Source organism: Sinocyclocheilus rhinocerous, unplaced genomic scaffold (genome assembly GCF_001515625.1).
Source record: "Sinocyclocheilus rhinocerous isolate Xijiao unplaced genomic scaffold, SAMN03320098_v1.1 scaffold240, whole genome shotgun sequence".
NCBI classification, from domain to species: domain Eukaryota; kingdom Metazoa; phylum Chordata; class Actinopteri; order Cypriniformes; family Cyprinidae; genus Sinocyclocheilus; species Sinocyclocheilus rhinocerous.
In genome coordinates this window covers 465,886-482,154 of record NW_015654534.1, presented here as the reverse complement: position 1 = coordinate 482,154, position 16,269 = coordinate 465,886, and the positions used below count along the sequence as shown (strand labels likewise).

The following is a 16,269-nucleotide window of genomic DNA, read 5'->3' as shown; positions in this document are numbered from 1 at the left end:
TTTACTTGTTCTATTTTTTATTTATTTTTATTTTTTATTATCTGTGTTTTTTGTTCTGTCACTGTCATTCTGTTACACTGTGGAAGCTTCTGTCATGAAAACAAATTCCTCGTATGTGTAAACATACCTGGCAATAAAGCTCATTCTGATTCTGATTCTAAATATCTGAAATTTACATTGTGGGTGTCTGTATCAAAGTTAATCAATTCTTATCAATAATAAAACAAGGTCCAGACCTGAGCTGATATTCATTGAAAAACCCCAAAGATCATGCATGATTCTACGCAGACGCTACAGTGTCAATTAACTGTGTGCCAGTAGAAAAGTAATACTCAACTAGATCTGTCCATTTCTTTTAGGCCTCATTAGCAAACAGAAATGAATTATGCATGATTGCCTTTTAAATCAATTATAAATTAAACCCTGCAATGGAAACAGCAGGTAACAGGAATCAAAAGAGCAGAAAGAGAGAGGGGAAAGTGAGAGATTTAGTTTCTGTCATGGCACAAATGGCCTCCAAAGGAACTGCAATGAAAAAATTGGCCACCTTTATACTCTTATGGTGTTTTAATGGTTTTAACTACTGATAGAACTGGAATCTTCATCTCATGTGAGTGCACATCAGGGTTTCTGCAGGTTTTATGAAGGTCAATTTAAGGCTTTTAAAGAAGAACATTTAAAGACTGGGAACAGAATATGCCAGTATGTTCTCTCAATGTAATTGTGTAAGGAGCAGAAAATGAGTTGCATTAGCAACAAAATACAACATTCAGCAGATCTCCATTAATTTTACAAAAACAAAACAAAAACAAACTTAAAACAAGAATGAAATCATTTTTACCGTACCTTCTGATCACACTGCAAAAATTATTATTATTATTTTTCTTGTTTTCCAGAGCAAATGTCTAAAGTTTCTTAAATCAAGATACATTGAGAATCAAAATGGCAAGTTTCTGAAAAAAAAAAACTGATCAAAATGAAGCGAGTTCATGATTAAAACAAGAATATCTGCCAATGTATGGGCTCAGAAAAATCAACAAAAACAAATTTGCATACCTTATTGACAGATATTTGTTTTTGCTTTTAGCTTTACCTTACTTAACTGTGTGGAATTCTCAGAAAACAAGTCTTCAACTACAGTATCTTTATTATACAGTATATCTTGATTTAAATGGATAGTTCACCCAAAAATGAAAATTCTGTCATAATTTACTCACCCTCATGTTGTTCCCAAACCTGTATGAGTTTCTTTCTGCTGTTGAACACAAAAGACGACATTTTGAAAAATGTTGGTAACCAAACAGTTGACGGTAGCCATTGACTTCCATAGGATTTTTTTCCGTACTGGAAGTCAATGGCTGCCGTCAACTTGAGTTTTGTGTCAAATGTGTCTTAATGAGGAAAAAATTACTTGGTGCACTTGGTGAAAGACCAGTATTTCTCTCTTCTAATATATCAGCTGATGTCTCGTCTCATAAATTGAGAACACTGATGTTAACAGACAAGGATCTGCAGATGTCACACAGTGAGTCTAAAAATAGCACATCAATTTCTACTGTACCCACATAGCCTTTACTTCCTCCCTGCCCCCTCTCTGCGATCCACACGCATGTCTCTCATTGGCCTGATCCTGGGCTTTAGGGGCCTCTATCATTTAAAATCGCATGCAGGTTGCTGTGCCAGTAGGGGAAACTCTTTACCTGGTGATCCGTCACAATGAAATTATCCAGACCACAACTCAACATGAGTACAAAAAATAAGCCAATAAACCAATAAGAAAGAAGCGATAGATTTAATCTGCTGGAACCTCTTCTTCATAAGCTCTTTTTCATCTCTTCTTGTCGTTGTTTATTTGTGTTGGAGTTTACCATTGTGTATTTTTGTGTGAAACTGCTTACACAATGCCTATTGTGTTCATTTTGCACGGTTGACAGTTAAGAGTCCCAGCTCTATGTCTCTCTCTCTCTCTTTACGTGCCAGAGCCCGACTGCAAGGAGAGCATGCGAGCATTACTGTTGCGGATTAAAATTCAAATTGTGTTTCATGAGTTTATCTTGCTGACCAGAGAGAGAGAACAAGAAACAGAGAGTGAGAGAAAGTGAGGGAGGAGCGGAAGAATCAGCACTGTGAACAGGAACAACAAACATGGAGTAGATTTGAGACAAAAACACAGAAGGTGCCTTCAGGTTTAATGTGCATCCATGTCAAAAGTTGTAAAGGTAACTTGGAGACACTTTGTTCTCCATTCTTGGTGACTTTCAAGCATGAAATGAAATCGGTTCTGCTTTTCGGACTGATACCTCCCACATTCTGTCTTGCTTTCTCTCTCTAGAAAGTCAAATGAAACGAGTGTTGCAACCCTTGTTTCAAGGGATTTGTACCAGAGCACTCCTAAAGTGCAGTGCTGTACCAGGTGTGCTACCAAACAAGTTTACTTCATCTGAAAAGCCAAACATATGGAGCTGTTTGTGATGCAAATGGAAAATTTATTTGTTAACAAATCACGCACTATAATAAAAGTGTTTTGAGGTCATAACATAGTATGGTCCAAGGAACTGTGCCAAAATAAGTCAATAATCTGCCCCTGTAACCATCATTTGTGTGAAAAGGAATAAAAGTTATTGTTTTTTTTGTTTTTACTGCCACAAACTGCAGTGAATTGCATGTAGGTAAGGTTTTTTTTAGAATTTAGCAAAAATTTAGGTAATGGCACAGTTTTTAAAATGAGCCTATGTTGCGATTATGGTATTAAGTTATTCTTGGCCTCAAGTAACATCCTTGAAAAAAGAAAGTTGGCAGAGTTATTACATTTTAAAGAAAGATTGCAAATTCTTTTGCTTAACATTAATGATCTCTCAGAGCATCTTTATCCTCTCCAGACTCTATCTGTTGACCAGGAATCAGGCCAGCAGACCACTCAAAATATTAATCGACAGCCAGCGCAGGCCAACACAACCGACCTCTGCAGGACCTGCCAGACATCAGACTGCCTCCTGCCAAAGCTCTCGTTGGGGCATCATGAGCAAGAGTCAACGTTTCTTTGTGTTTGCTTGTATGCGTGGGAGTGTTCGCAAACCCAAACCCCAGTTAATATCATTACCAGTCATGCTGCTCCAATATAACCCCACTATGGAGACATAAAAGACCTCAATCAATTCAGGTCTAGACGCTACTGGCCAATCAATAAACACATAACATCACAAATAAAATGGAAAATACAAAGAAGAGAAGGGCAAAAAAAAAAAAAAAATAGGAGGAGGAGAAGAGGAAAAGTGAGAGGGGGATTTGCAGAGTCCTGCAGACTCCGTTTGTTTGTTGTAATCAGGTCTGATGATCTCAGATACACATCTGCTGGAGTCTCAAACATGGCAGGATGGTATAGAGCAAAATAACAGCATCCCATAATCAAATAAGCACTTGTTGTGCAAACAGCAGGGGCACCGCAGGATGGTATGCCACAAAAAAGATAAAATTCTAAGCAGTTTCTGCAAACTGCAATAAAAATAAAAAAGACTATATAAACACTACAGAAAAATATAACAATTAAAAACACTATATCAATATGTAGTGCACTATATAGGGGCTAGGAAGCAATTTCGGACACAGCTTTTGATACCCTTTCATAAATACACACCTGTGGACTCTCGATACAGACTCTCAAACTTAAGTACAACACAGTGCAGCCTAATTATGCTCACTCAGTGTGGTTTTATTTGCCGCATTATGCAGATTCACTTCCTGACCCCCTCCACGCATGGACATGTGACTGAGGTAACGCAGCGGACAGAAGGCTGATTACACACATGCACAAAGTCCTCCAAACACTCATATCCATGAGCACACACTAATGAGAGCATCTCTTCATTACTTTTCTGACCCCAATCAGAGTGAAGATCCCCCCCAACCCTCATTAATTATCTACACACACACACACACACACACACACACACACACTCTCTCTTATATTTTGTTCTTCCCAACCCATTCACAAACTCTTGCAACCTTCAGGACCTTCATTGCGTTAAAGAAATAGCAGAGCCTTCATTTACATTCTCATAATTTAAAACTCTCATATTGTTCTAAAACTGTTTTATTTTCTCTGTGGAACACAAAGAAGAATTTTAAAAGACTGAATGATATAAATATATATTCATATTTGATGAAATCAAAACCAATAAAAAAAAAAATCTTAATTCTCCCAAACTTCTGACCATGCATATACAGTATGTGGCACTTTAAATGAACAACACAGTAGTTTCACTTTTTTCAGTGTAGATGCTAGACAGACAGACAGACAGACAGACAGATAGATAGATAGACACAGACAGACAGACAGATAGATAGCAAACAAACGCATTGGCATATATGATGAAAAACAGCTTGTTCTTTTACACCTGCACACTCAGCACCCAGTCGGCCACTACAGATTTTACGATCCCCCACCCGCCGCTGTCTATGGCGTATCTCTGTGGCACACAGAAGTGCTGGCCTTTCCATTCTCATCTCTCTCTCGCTCTGCACCCACTCCGCTATTACACCTCTACCATGATGGGTGGCGGCAGTTTAATGTATTTATGTCTAAGGATAAAAACAGCTTGACTGCCCCTTTAAGGTATGGAGGGGAACAACACAGCAGATGGGTTATGATTACTGTAATACTGTATGTGACTGAATAGAAAATCAACCAGGGTATGTACCAGAGTAACTTTTAAACATAATTTCTCCATATTGTTTGGTTGCAAATGACTTCCTGACCGGTATCAGAGACCCCATATAGAATTATACATATATACCTGTCAAAAGTTTGGGATCTGTCAGATTTTTCAAAAACCAGATAAAGTAATAAACAGCACAGAACCCAGAAACAGATAGCTGAGATTAATCTAGCGCAGAAATGGCTATTTACAGCCAAAGCCTTTTAGAAGCTATTAAAATACACTGATATCTACACTCTGTGAATGAGAGCATGTTTGCGGGAACGCTAGTGAAGAAGATTATTCACTCGATTATAACAGTGACTCAAAGAGACTAATCCTCTGTAGACTCTCGCCTTGCTGCCACCATTTCCTAATGGCACGAAGAGGAATATAATCAAGCTTTCTTGAAGGTTTTTAAAGAGCAGACATCTTATCGTGGTCTAATAAACATGGATGAAAAGATTAAGAGGCAAAAAGGTGCGATGTTACACAGAAACAATTAAAAACACTCATTAGAAGGATTATTCCTGTGTGAGAATGCACCTCAAGCACATTTTTATATACCGTAACATAATCATCTTGAACATAAAAAGAACATTTATCATGAAAGTACCTCTCCGTGAAGTTTCGGAGGACGGTGAGCAGGTTAGCCAGCATGTTTGCCTCTCTTCTCGTCTTTTCTGGTGGTTAGGATGTGGGTTGATCTGAAAAGAATGAGAAAAAAAATTGAAGATATTACACAGAATGAATTGTTCACTGTGAGAGTTTGACCTCTTTCTGGGGTCTCTGATGGCATTTAATGGCAATTTAAAACTTAATATGCAATGCTGATAATTATATTCAGTTGTGCCAATCAATAATTCAAGCATTTGTTTTATTAGCATACTAGGCCTGCATGATAATGGATAAGCGGTTAATCAATTATTTTGCTCAAAAAATATAAAATAAAAATGATTAAATCACAATTATTGTCTTATATATCTTAAAGGGGTCATATGATGCTGCTAAAAAGAACATTATTTTGTGTATTTGGTGTAATGAAATGTGTTTATGCGGTTTAAGGTATATGTGGGGGTGTGTTAGAACGAGCCGTTTTAGGTAGGTGTGGCTGACTCTTAACTTTTATAAAGAATATCTCTTTGGATTTGAGACTTTAGTCTTTGCAACTTTACAGATCTTCTTTATGCACCAAGAGCTGGTAACACTCCAAAGAGAAAGGAAAAATTGAAATCGCATCATATGACCCCTTTAACAAAAATCAAAACTGCAGCTTGTGTTTTTTTTTTTTTTGTGCACGTTTGCCCGGTTGGGTATATTAGTTAAAGCACTGGGCAGAAAATGTATACATTTATGGGAAAAAAAAGCTCTGATTAGGGAATTTAAACTCTTGAAATCTGGCAACCGCACCATTAAAGCTTGTGGAAGCTTGTTACCTATGCAAGGTAAGGCAAATGGCAAAATAAAATTAAAAATCTTTATGATAAATAACCAGCGGGTGAATATTGCAGATGATCTGCTTGAGAGAAGCAGAAATCGTGATCATGATTAAAATACGATTCATCATGCAGCCCTAAAACATACAGTTACTTCATTACCAAAGGGACCAATTATGAAACTACAAGCAAATAATGAATCAATAACTGTGTTAATGTATGACTGCTCTATGATGTTTATTTGTATACTGAAAAAAAAGATAGCTGTAGGACTTGGAAAATTTTTCACTCAGAAATGTTTAAAAATTACATGTAATGTCCAATACAGTTTTTCACCGTATATAGTAGGGGAATTTACCGTTAACCATTTAACAGGTTTTTACTGTAGCATTTTTACAGTCTTTTACCGTTAAATTCACGGTCATTTTTTACAGTGATACTTCTTACAGAAAAGTCATATTTAGAGTGTACTGTCGGTAAAAAGATCCATTTTCTCTCTACGGATCCACAAATAAACGTTCAAACTCCTCAAAACTGTCCAGTAAAATGGGGTCATCTCTCATGAAGCGAGGCTTTGCTCTGCATTGTGTATGTGTGAACTGGAGGGTTTGGATGTGAGAGAGTGTTGTGCGTGTGAAACAGATGGCTCCCGCTAAGCGCTGTGCTTTCCCTGGCGTCATATGACAGGTGCTGCACTGCTGCTTTACAGCATAGTGAGAATGGATTCATCTCAAATTCATCAGAAAGCACATACCTTCACTTTATGTGTGTGTGCTAAAATTTATGAGTATTTTACCACCACAAAAACTAAGCAATTGCATTCCCTCCCTCCCTCAAGCTAAACGCACATCACCGGTCCTGTATCACACTTTAATGTACTGGTAAACCAGTTCGATAAGCATGATGATGGTTTAATAATAGTGCTTTCCGTTATGTCGTAGCAGACTCACTACTCTTGTGTCGTGTCTCAGTCCACTCCCTAGATCCCTACATCATCAATCAGTATATTGTGGACATAAATTCAGGCACAAGCAATGGCCTTGGATCCACTAGCCACTGATGACTCAATTTCCTGACACAATTATGGGGTCATACATCATCAGGTCATAAAAGTAACTGGTATATCAAAACTGCTGTATAACATTTCAAATACACTGGCATTGTGAAATGTGCGGCAGTCAGGCATTTACAAATTTAACAAATACTGTAGTCAAAATAAAATTTAATAAATTATTAAATCTATAAATAAACAAATATTAAAATGCGAGTATTTTTAATCAGCATCTAACAACTCAAATTACAATATCATATTTGCAGGATTGTTTTATAAGTAAAAATATATGAAATAAATATTGTAATATTGTTAATTTAAATATTTAAAATTATAAAAATTTATTTTAAAGACAGAACTTAAAGCCTCACCATATTTACACTTGCACTCATCCTCTAAAAATAGTTAAATGATTAATTTATAAATAAAAATGTATGAAAATAAAATAAATTATTGTAATTGTTAATTATAATTGTTAAATTAAGTCAATAATAATTACTATTATTTATTATTTTAAAGATAGAATTATGGCTTTGTCATATATTTACACTTGCATTCATCATCCCACTTGCATTGTACTTATTGTTAATTAATCAAATTTCAATATTTAAAATTATATACATTTATTTTGAAGACAGAAAATAAGGCTTTGTAATATATTTACTCTTTCACATATCCTATGATTAAACTTGCAGAATTGTTTTATTAGTATAACTACTGTATATAAAAATAACAATTATTGTAATATTATTCAAATGTAATATTTAGAATAACATACATTTCTTTTAAAGACAGAAAATAAGGCTTTGTCATATATTTACACTTGCATTCATCATCTAATGACTTAAGAAATTATACTATTTTGGAAAAATTAGAATTATGGTGATCAGCCGCCTCTCACTGGCTGTGGCGCATTCTGGAAATTTCTAAGGAGTGAACGTCTCAGTGCACAGTGATGATTCTGATAATGAGACAGGTTTTACATTTTCTGACTCCTCGGATAGTGAACTTACTACTGAGCTGACTGAAACATACCTTTATCTTCAAACTGTATCGTCCTGCAATGCACTCTGGGTAATTACGGAATGGTTCAGGCAGTTTGTGACAGACAGATCTAGCACAGTTTTGATTTAATGTGTTGTCCTCCTCTGAACACCTGAGTCGCTTTTCCGACAACAGCAATAGTGTTTATCTGAGGGGAAGACTAAGAGAGAGCATGATGGACAGAACTGGAAAGCGATAATATTCATCATTCATTAAAGTCTAGTCTTAAAGTCCAGAGACACAGTGTGTAATCCATTAGCCTGCTACACTTCAATCGCTGGCGGCGCGCACGTGTGTGTGTGTGTTCACTGATTGCGCTTGAAGCCCAGAGTGCCTCTATCCATCTTAAGCTGACGGAAAGATGGGTGAAATATTGATTTTACTGTTCACACTCTAGTGGAGTACAGATAACCAGCTAAATCTGTTGAACGTGGCGTAAGGAATAACACAACTTACAGGTGCACAATGTCACACAACTAAAAAGTCCTAAAAAGTCAGCGTAAATTAGATTCAGAACAGTCATATTCTCCACAGGGGCTGTTTCAATATACATGCTCAAACAATTTGCAATGAAATGGTAATGACAATATTTTTTTTCACATTCTCTCCCTGAATGCCCAAGGCATGGAGCTGAATGGCATCACGCAGCATTACCAACAGCAACAGCCTCCCCAGCTCTCACATTCATTACCCCACACACACACACACACACACACACACACACAAACACTTATTGGAAGAGTTTTATAGTGTGAATTTGACTGATTATGAAGATTACTGACTGTAATAACTGAGTGTATTCTTACAAAATACCTATGCCGTTATCTATGCAGTTGCTAATGATGAAAGAATGTGTGGATAGTTGCCAGAATGTTGCTATGCAGTTGCTAAGGATGCTAGGATGTTTGCGGTGGTTGCCAAGGTGTTTCTATGCAGCTGCTAAGGATGCAAAATGTTGTGGGTAGTTGCCAGAGTGTTGCGATGCAGTTACTATGGATGCTATGATGTTGTGGGTGGTTGCCAGGGCAGTGCTATGCCGTTTCTAAGGAGGCAGGATAATGTGGGTGGTTGTCAAGCACTGAAATGCTTTTTTTTTTTTTACTAAGGATGGTAGGATGTTGCAGGTGGTTGCTATTCAGTTGCTAAGGAGCTAGAATGTTTTAGTGGTTACGAGGGTGTTGTTATGTATTTTCTAAGGATGCTATGAACCTGTGGGAGGTTGCTAGAGCATTGCTATGCAGTTTCTAAGGATGGTAAGATGTTATAGGTGGTTGCTAGATGTGGCTATGCAACTTCTAAGGATGCTAGGATGTTAGGACCTTTGCCAGGGAATTGCTATTCAGTTGCTAAGGACCTAGGATGTTTGGGGTGGTTGCCAGGGTGTTGCTATGCAGCTGCTAAGGATGCTAGGATGATGTGGGTGGTTGTCAGAGCATTGCTATGAACTTGCTAAGGATGCTAAGATGTTGTGGGTAGTTGCCAGGGCATTGCTTTCCACTAAGGATATTAGGATGTTGTGGGTTGTTTCCAGGGTGTTGCTATGCAGTTTTTAAGGACTCAAGGATGATGTGGGTGATTGCTGCCAGAGCATTGCTATGCAGTTGCTAAAGATGCTATGATGATGTGGGTGGTTGTTAGAGCATTGCTATGAACTTGCTAAGGATGCTAAGATGTTGTGGGTAGTTGTCAAGGTGTTGCTATGTGGTTTCTAAGGATGCTATGATGTTGTGGGTGGTTGCCAGGGCATTGCTTTGCACTAAGGATATTAGGATGTTGTGGGTTGTTCCCAGGGTGTTGCTATGCAGTTTTTAAGGACTCAAGGATGATGTGGGTGATTGTTGCCAGAGCATCGCTATGCAGTTGCTAAGGATAGTAAGGATGTTGGATGTTAGGATGTTGTGGGTGGTTGCCAGGGCATTGCTATGCAGTTTCAAGGATAGTTGTCAGGATGTTGCTATGCAGTTTCTAATGATGCTAAGATTGTGGGTGGTTGTCAAAGTGGTGCTATGCAGCTACTAAGGATGCTAATATGTTGTGTGTGGTTGCTAGGTCATTTCCATGCAGTTACTAAGGATGCTAATATGTTGAGGGCGCTTTTTTAAGGCTTTGAAGTTCTTCAGGATGCTAGGATAAGGTGGGTGGTTGCCAGGGTGTTGCTATGCAGCTGTTAAGGGTGTTAGGATATTAAGTGTGGCTGTTATGCGTGTTTGAGTCACGAATAACAGATAAGAAAAATCTGCCGGGAGAAGAGATGCAGTGCTCAGCTGATGCAAGTGTAAGTGTGTGTGTGTGTGTGTGAGTGTCACTTAAAAAAGCAGACTTGTTTTATAAGAACATTCACCACAGCAAAAAGACAATGTGGTCTGCAGAAGTGACCCCATGTAATGAACTCATTAATGATTATAATTACTCTCAGTCTGAATAGCAGTGAAACCACAGGGATTATTAGAGCCGACAGCATGACAACGTGCAAAGAGCAATTACACACTAGCACATGCATACATATGTTCACAGACATATTACATGACAGAATGATCAAGGAGTGAAATATATTGTACACATACACACTGAATGATGCTCTTTCATTGCATCGATTGCTTATTTTTCTGTGTTCAAAGAAACACTTTAGCACAGCAGCATCTGAAGACATAGGCTTTTTTTCTAGTGCCGCTTTTAAGAAATCGAAGATGAACGAAATTCTCGACATGAGAAAACACATCTTCCCGAAAAAAAAAAACAATCGGACAATTTAACAGCTGAGACATGATATCTCGAGCTGATATCCTCAAACCTCAGAAAAAAAAATACATAAAACTGAAGATACGCGTTGAAAGCTAGCAAGGAAAAAGAGTAGCATTTCTCTGGCGGGTCTGGATATCGGTTTCGTTATCCTTTGAAAATCCACAGCCTCACACATTAAATATTTTATGTTGTGCATGCAAGTATGTGCACTTTGTTTACTTGGATCTGACACATAAAAGGAGTATGTGTATCTACTGTCTGCTTGATTGCAGAGGCCAATGTGTGTGTGTGTGTGTGTGTGTTGAATTCAGGACTAAAGTAATCTGCTATATGCATGTGTGCGTGTGTTTGCCAGTTTCACAGACGTGAAAGATCTGAAGATTGAATTATTGATCTCAACTCTTCAGATGGTCAAATCGACAGTTTTAGAAAATGTAAGCTGCTGTGTTTATATTTCCGTAAAGCGATAGTTCACACAAAAAAGGAACATTCTGTCATCATTCACTCACGTCATTCTAAACCCATGAGACTTTTGTTCATCACTGAAACACAGATAAAGATATTTTTAACGAAACCGGAGAGATTTCTGTCCCTCATTCAAAACTGTAACACATTAAACAGTACAAAAACGCAATTAAAATACAATTACTGTATATTGCTAACTCAGAGGGCTTATTACATCAGATTTTTAAATATATATTTTTTATTTACTAATTATTGAATGTAATGTTGGTGCCATGTTTCTTTTTACTGTTGCTGCCATTTTATAAAAATAATAAGCTAGGGACGCGGTGTCCATAAAATCCTCATACCATGGTAAAATTACTATATCACACTGCATCACGTGGCTTATATTATACACTATACTGTATATTATTTTTTATATATAGCATGTGAATGACACATTATGCAATGATAAACATTTCAAACAGTTGTATGTTACTTCACTGTGACTTCATCATGATGCAAGTTTAATTCAGCAAGTGTTGTCCAGCTATCATTAAACTGCATTTCTACTCCAATTTTATGAAAAAAAAGTCTGATTTTGCTTCTGAAAAGTGCACTCTTCACAATATCACAAAGTCAACTTGCTGGCATCATAAAGTGACATTGTGCTTACAGTACTGCAAAACTAACCACAGTAAGCGAATATTAACTAGCATGACATAGTAAGAGCAGTATGGTCACAAGCTATTGTGAACACAGGAGGAGGGAGAGGGACAGTAAGTGGAGGTGTTAATGCAATTTTGATTCACACAGCAGTCCTCCAGAGAGGCAGATGGGACAGGGGAGACCTGTTCCATAATTTCTTGTTCCTGTATGACTCACAGGCCAAACAGAAGGTGTGTTCTGTCAGCGGAAGCGACATGTCCTGTCCTGTGTGTGTGTGTGCGCGCGATTTACACACATGTTCCATCATCCTCTGCTCTTATCTCAAGCATGTGATCTGTGGCAAAGCGGTTGGTCACAAGAGCAGCAGGCAGTTATTGGGTGAGGGCATTATGTTAGATATATAGGTTGTGCTATGATAGAGGAAGGGTGTGCTTATATAACAGTTTGTGATGGGAAAAAAAAAACAAAAAAACATCAACTGCTCATTTTAAAATGGAGGCTTCCTCCAGTATTGTATTGATTATGTATCTTTATGCCAGTGTGTGTGAGAGTATGTGCCTTGGGATACTAAAGCATGACCTTCCTTGGCTCGAGACATATATTTTAAAAAATCCATGACCTTTTGAACAGCTAAACAAGAACACAAACACTAAAACGATCACATACACACATAACATCTCAGGTTTAAATTTGGATATGTGAAAAGCAATCAACATAAATTTCCGTCTTATGCAGAAGAAGCTAAATCTGCTCTGACCACATTTGTCTTGTTTTTTTTTTAACTGTTTAGGAACCTCTTTACCCTTTCCAAGGCTTTGACATATATTAACCCAAACTGTGGAATCTGAGAATTCTCTATCAGTGAAAACTACTCTTCATCTGAGCTTCAGCCCTCTCGCTCTTCTTATGAACTCAGACTAGTTGTTGTTGAATCCTTTGACTTTGATCCTCCTCCAGTACTTTTTTTTGTGCCATGTGCTTTCTTAGTCTCCTACGACCCCCTACACCATTTTCCTTACATCAGACCAGCTTCTAATGCTGCTTCACTTTCATATTATACAGCTCTGCTCTATGGACAGCAAGACAGACAGCCAGACGAACGATAGATAGACTTTATCTATATCTCTCTCTCTCTGTCTGTCTGTCTAATAACTTCATTATTAATTTTATTATTAAGCTGCTATCAACAGCTCAAGCCTCTGTTACTAGGTCTAAAATGACGTTTTGGAATTAGCAATGGAAGCGTGGGATGAGATGCGTGAGAAATTAATCCTACACACAAGAGCGTTTTAAGGACAAAAACCTGATGAATGTCTCTGAACAATTAGGTGTGGCAACCATAGTATAAGCAGAATAATCGAAACAGCCCGTTGCCAATTATTCCTTACATATAGGAAAGCCAAGGCCATTGAAGATGGGGAAGATTCTGGCTTTCTCGCTGCTGTCAAACTAAAAATCCAACATTAAACAAAACAACCTGTCAGTCGATATTTGGGACTTTTTTATTATCAGCAAGTAAGTTTTTCTGTTTAGCCAGCAAGTGTTGAATTTTTATTTTGACGATACCACAATACAAAAAAGTAACAGTAACAGTAAAATAAACTTTTAACATTTATTTCTTAGGACATTAGACATTAAATAGATATTTAACTCTGTGCTAGCTACTTTAAACTGTATTGTATGTCTTTCGTTTCTTTTGCATACGCGCCCTCTAGCGGCAATAATTACAAATTGTGCCTTTAATTATAGGAATTATTAAACAGAGAAAAATATATATAAGCTGCTTCCATTTTGAGTGTTTCCACATGACATTTCAGCAGTCAGGTGGTACAAGTTGGAGCTTAGAAAATTACTTTAACTAGAAAATTTACAGGTTGTAATTATGAGTTCTACAAGGACAAGAACACTACGTCAGATTCACGTAAATAAGGTAGTTCTAACATGGTGTGAACGCACACTTAATACATGATAACCAAAATACACAAATACTAGTAAACAACAACAAAAATGGTTTAAAATAAACATTTCTCTCATCCACCATCCTGTAGTTTGTCGCACACATTCAGGTAGATTCAGTTTCTCATCTTTATCCGTCTCGGCAGTGTAGTTTTTGTTGGATTGATTAATTGATTATTGTGTTGCTCCTTAGCTGACTGCTTGACTGTCCAAACAGGCCAGTTTTAACAAGCTCTACAGCAGGGGCCCAAAACCCTGGCCTTCGTTAAGCGCTCTTAATTGCTCCACCGCAGTGCCAGTCCACAGTGGGCAGCGGTGTGTGTACCGTATCCCTCTAAAAGCAGACAAAGACCCTCTTTTAAAGACAAAACACACTCGCACCAAATCTTGCATGCTATTTTAAGTACTGTACTTTTCTTTCTACGCTGCTTTTATCCCCTCCTATCCTCTTCATACTCAGAATAATCTTTGAACTGTACTTGAATATCTTCAGCTTGAAAACTGATAGAGAAGCAAGAAATGTTAAGGTCAGTGTGTGAGTGTATGCTTGAAAGGATAGAATAAACAGAATATATTCAGGCATACTCATGTGATTAAGGTTTACTAAGTGTTTAAGGTCATTCATGTTTATTACACATGCCAACATGCCTGGGTTCTGTAGACATAGTACAAATACACACACACACGCACACACACACACTGTAAGTCACACTTGTCTACTTCAGAGAGATCGTGTGTGGGTCAAGATTTTGCCGCCAGACCAAGATCAATTTTCTACATCTGTCAGCTTCCATTAAAACCCAGCTGCATCACACACACACACAAACACACACCTTTGTGCTGTCCGGTCTGACAACCAGCAGGGCGAGCCACACGACGCTAATGACATGTTTACATATCAGGGTTGACTTCCTCTCACGCTCGCTGATCGTGTGAGGGTGTGTTGGTGAGTTCACATGTAAACTGTTCTGTAAAACATGCATTAATAGCTATCTGAGATAACCTCCTTTAGTTGATGTTATGACTTTGCTTCAGTCAATATATTGGTATATAGCTATATAGATGGTTTACAGCTGGTCCAAGCTGGTTTAGGTGGTTGACCAACGCACTTGATCATCCTGGACTTTAAGATCTCCTGACCCATCACGACAAGACTAGCTACATTAGGAAATGTAAATGCTGTTCTTTTGAATATTCTATTCATCAAAGAATCCTGAAAAAAAAAAACAGTTTTCATAAAAACATTAAGAAGCACAACACTGATAATAAGAAATGTTTCATGAGCAGCAATATTAGAATGATTTCGGAAGGATCATGTGATACTGAAGACTGGAGTAATGATGCTGAAAATTCAGCTTTGCCATTGCAAGAATCACATACATTTTAAAATATATTCAAATAGAAAACAGCTATTTTAAATTGCAACAATTGTTCACAATATTACCATTTTAAATGTATTTTTGACCAAATAAATGCAAACTTAGTGAGACTTCTGAAACCTCTTAGTCAGGGTGCGAACTACGGGGGAGCTAGGGGGAGCTCGGCTCCCCTTAATAATATAAAAAACAAAAACAATTGGGCTCCCCCAAAGTCCACGGTATAGTTCGAACACTGCTCTTAGTGACCTAAAAACTGTGAACAGTAGTGTATTACTGTAGTGTAGTAGTGGTACTACTGTAGTAGTGTAATATAAACTGTTTGCCCTTTTTTATCTTCTCGATGACTATATGCTTTTATAGCTTTGGTCCAAAGTCTGGTAGTCTCATATTGCAGCTTATTCTGGCCAGTAACTACTCACTTAGACAGCAAGAGACTGTATGATGGCCGTGTTAAACCACCAACCACAGTTCAGTTGTTATGTGTTGTTTTTATGTGTTGGTGGGATGAGACAGATTATAGCACAATAATAGAAAAAAAATGATTCATCAGTCTTCCAATTGGTTGCACAGGAAAAAACAGAGGAAAAGACACATAAACAAGACGGAATATGCAGCTCTGCTCATGGAAATCTAAGTTTACTTGCTGAGTGTAAACCATGTCAGGAAAGAATATCTTTTAAGGATTTGATGCAACTAACCTGACAAATGTTGGCAGATCCAATGATTAGTTATTCCTCAAAGCTGAAGCTGCCAATAAGATTGAAACTGGGGATTTTTTTTTGTGTGTGCAATATGCATCAGGCAGACAGCAAATATGCACTAAAATTGCAATCTAATAGAAATGGCAGTGTTAA

At 37.6% G+C, this 16,269-nt stretch overlaps 1 protein-coding gene across 1 annotated transcript in view; it reads right to left on the bottom strand.

Annotated features, from left to right (window-relative positions):
* The window catches only part of LOC107717593 (A-kinase anchor protein SPHKAP-like), a 75,954-nt gene extending 70,600 nt beyond the window's left edge, over positions 1-5,354 (bottom strand). The window contains exon 1 of the mRNA XM_016524401.1: positions 5,311-5,354. Within this exon, the coding sequence (XP_016379887.1) occupies positions 5,311-5,354 (44 nt within the window). The remainder of the gene's footprint in view (positions 1-5,310) is intronic.
* Positions 5,355-16,269: the final 10,915 nt, after the last annotated feature.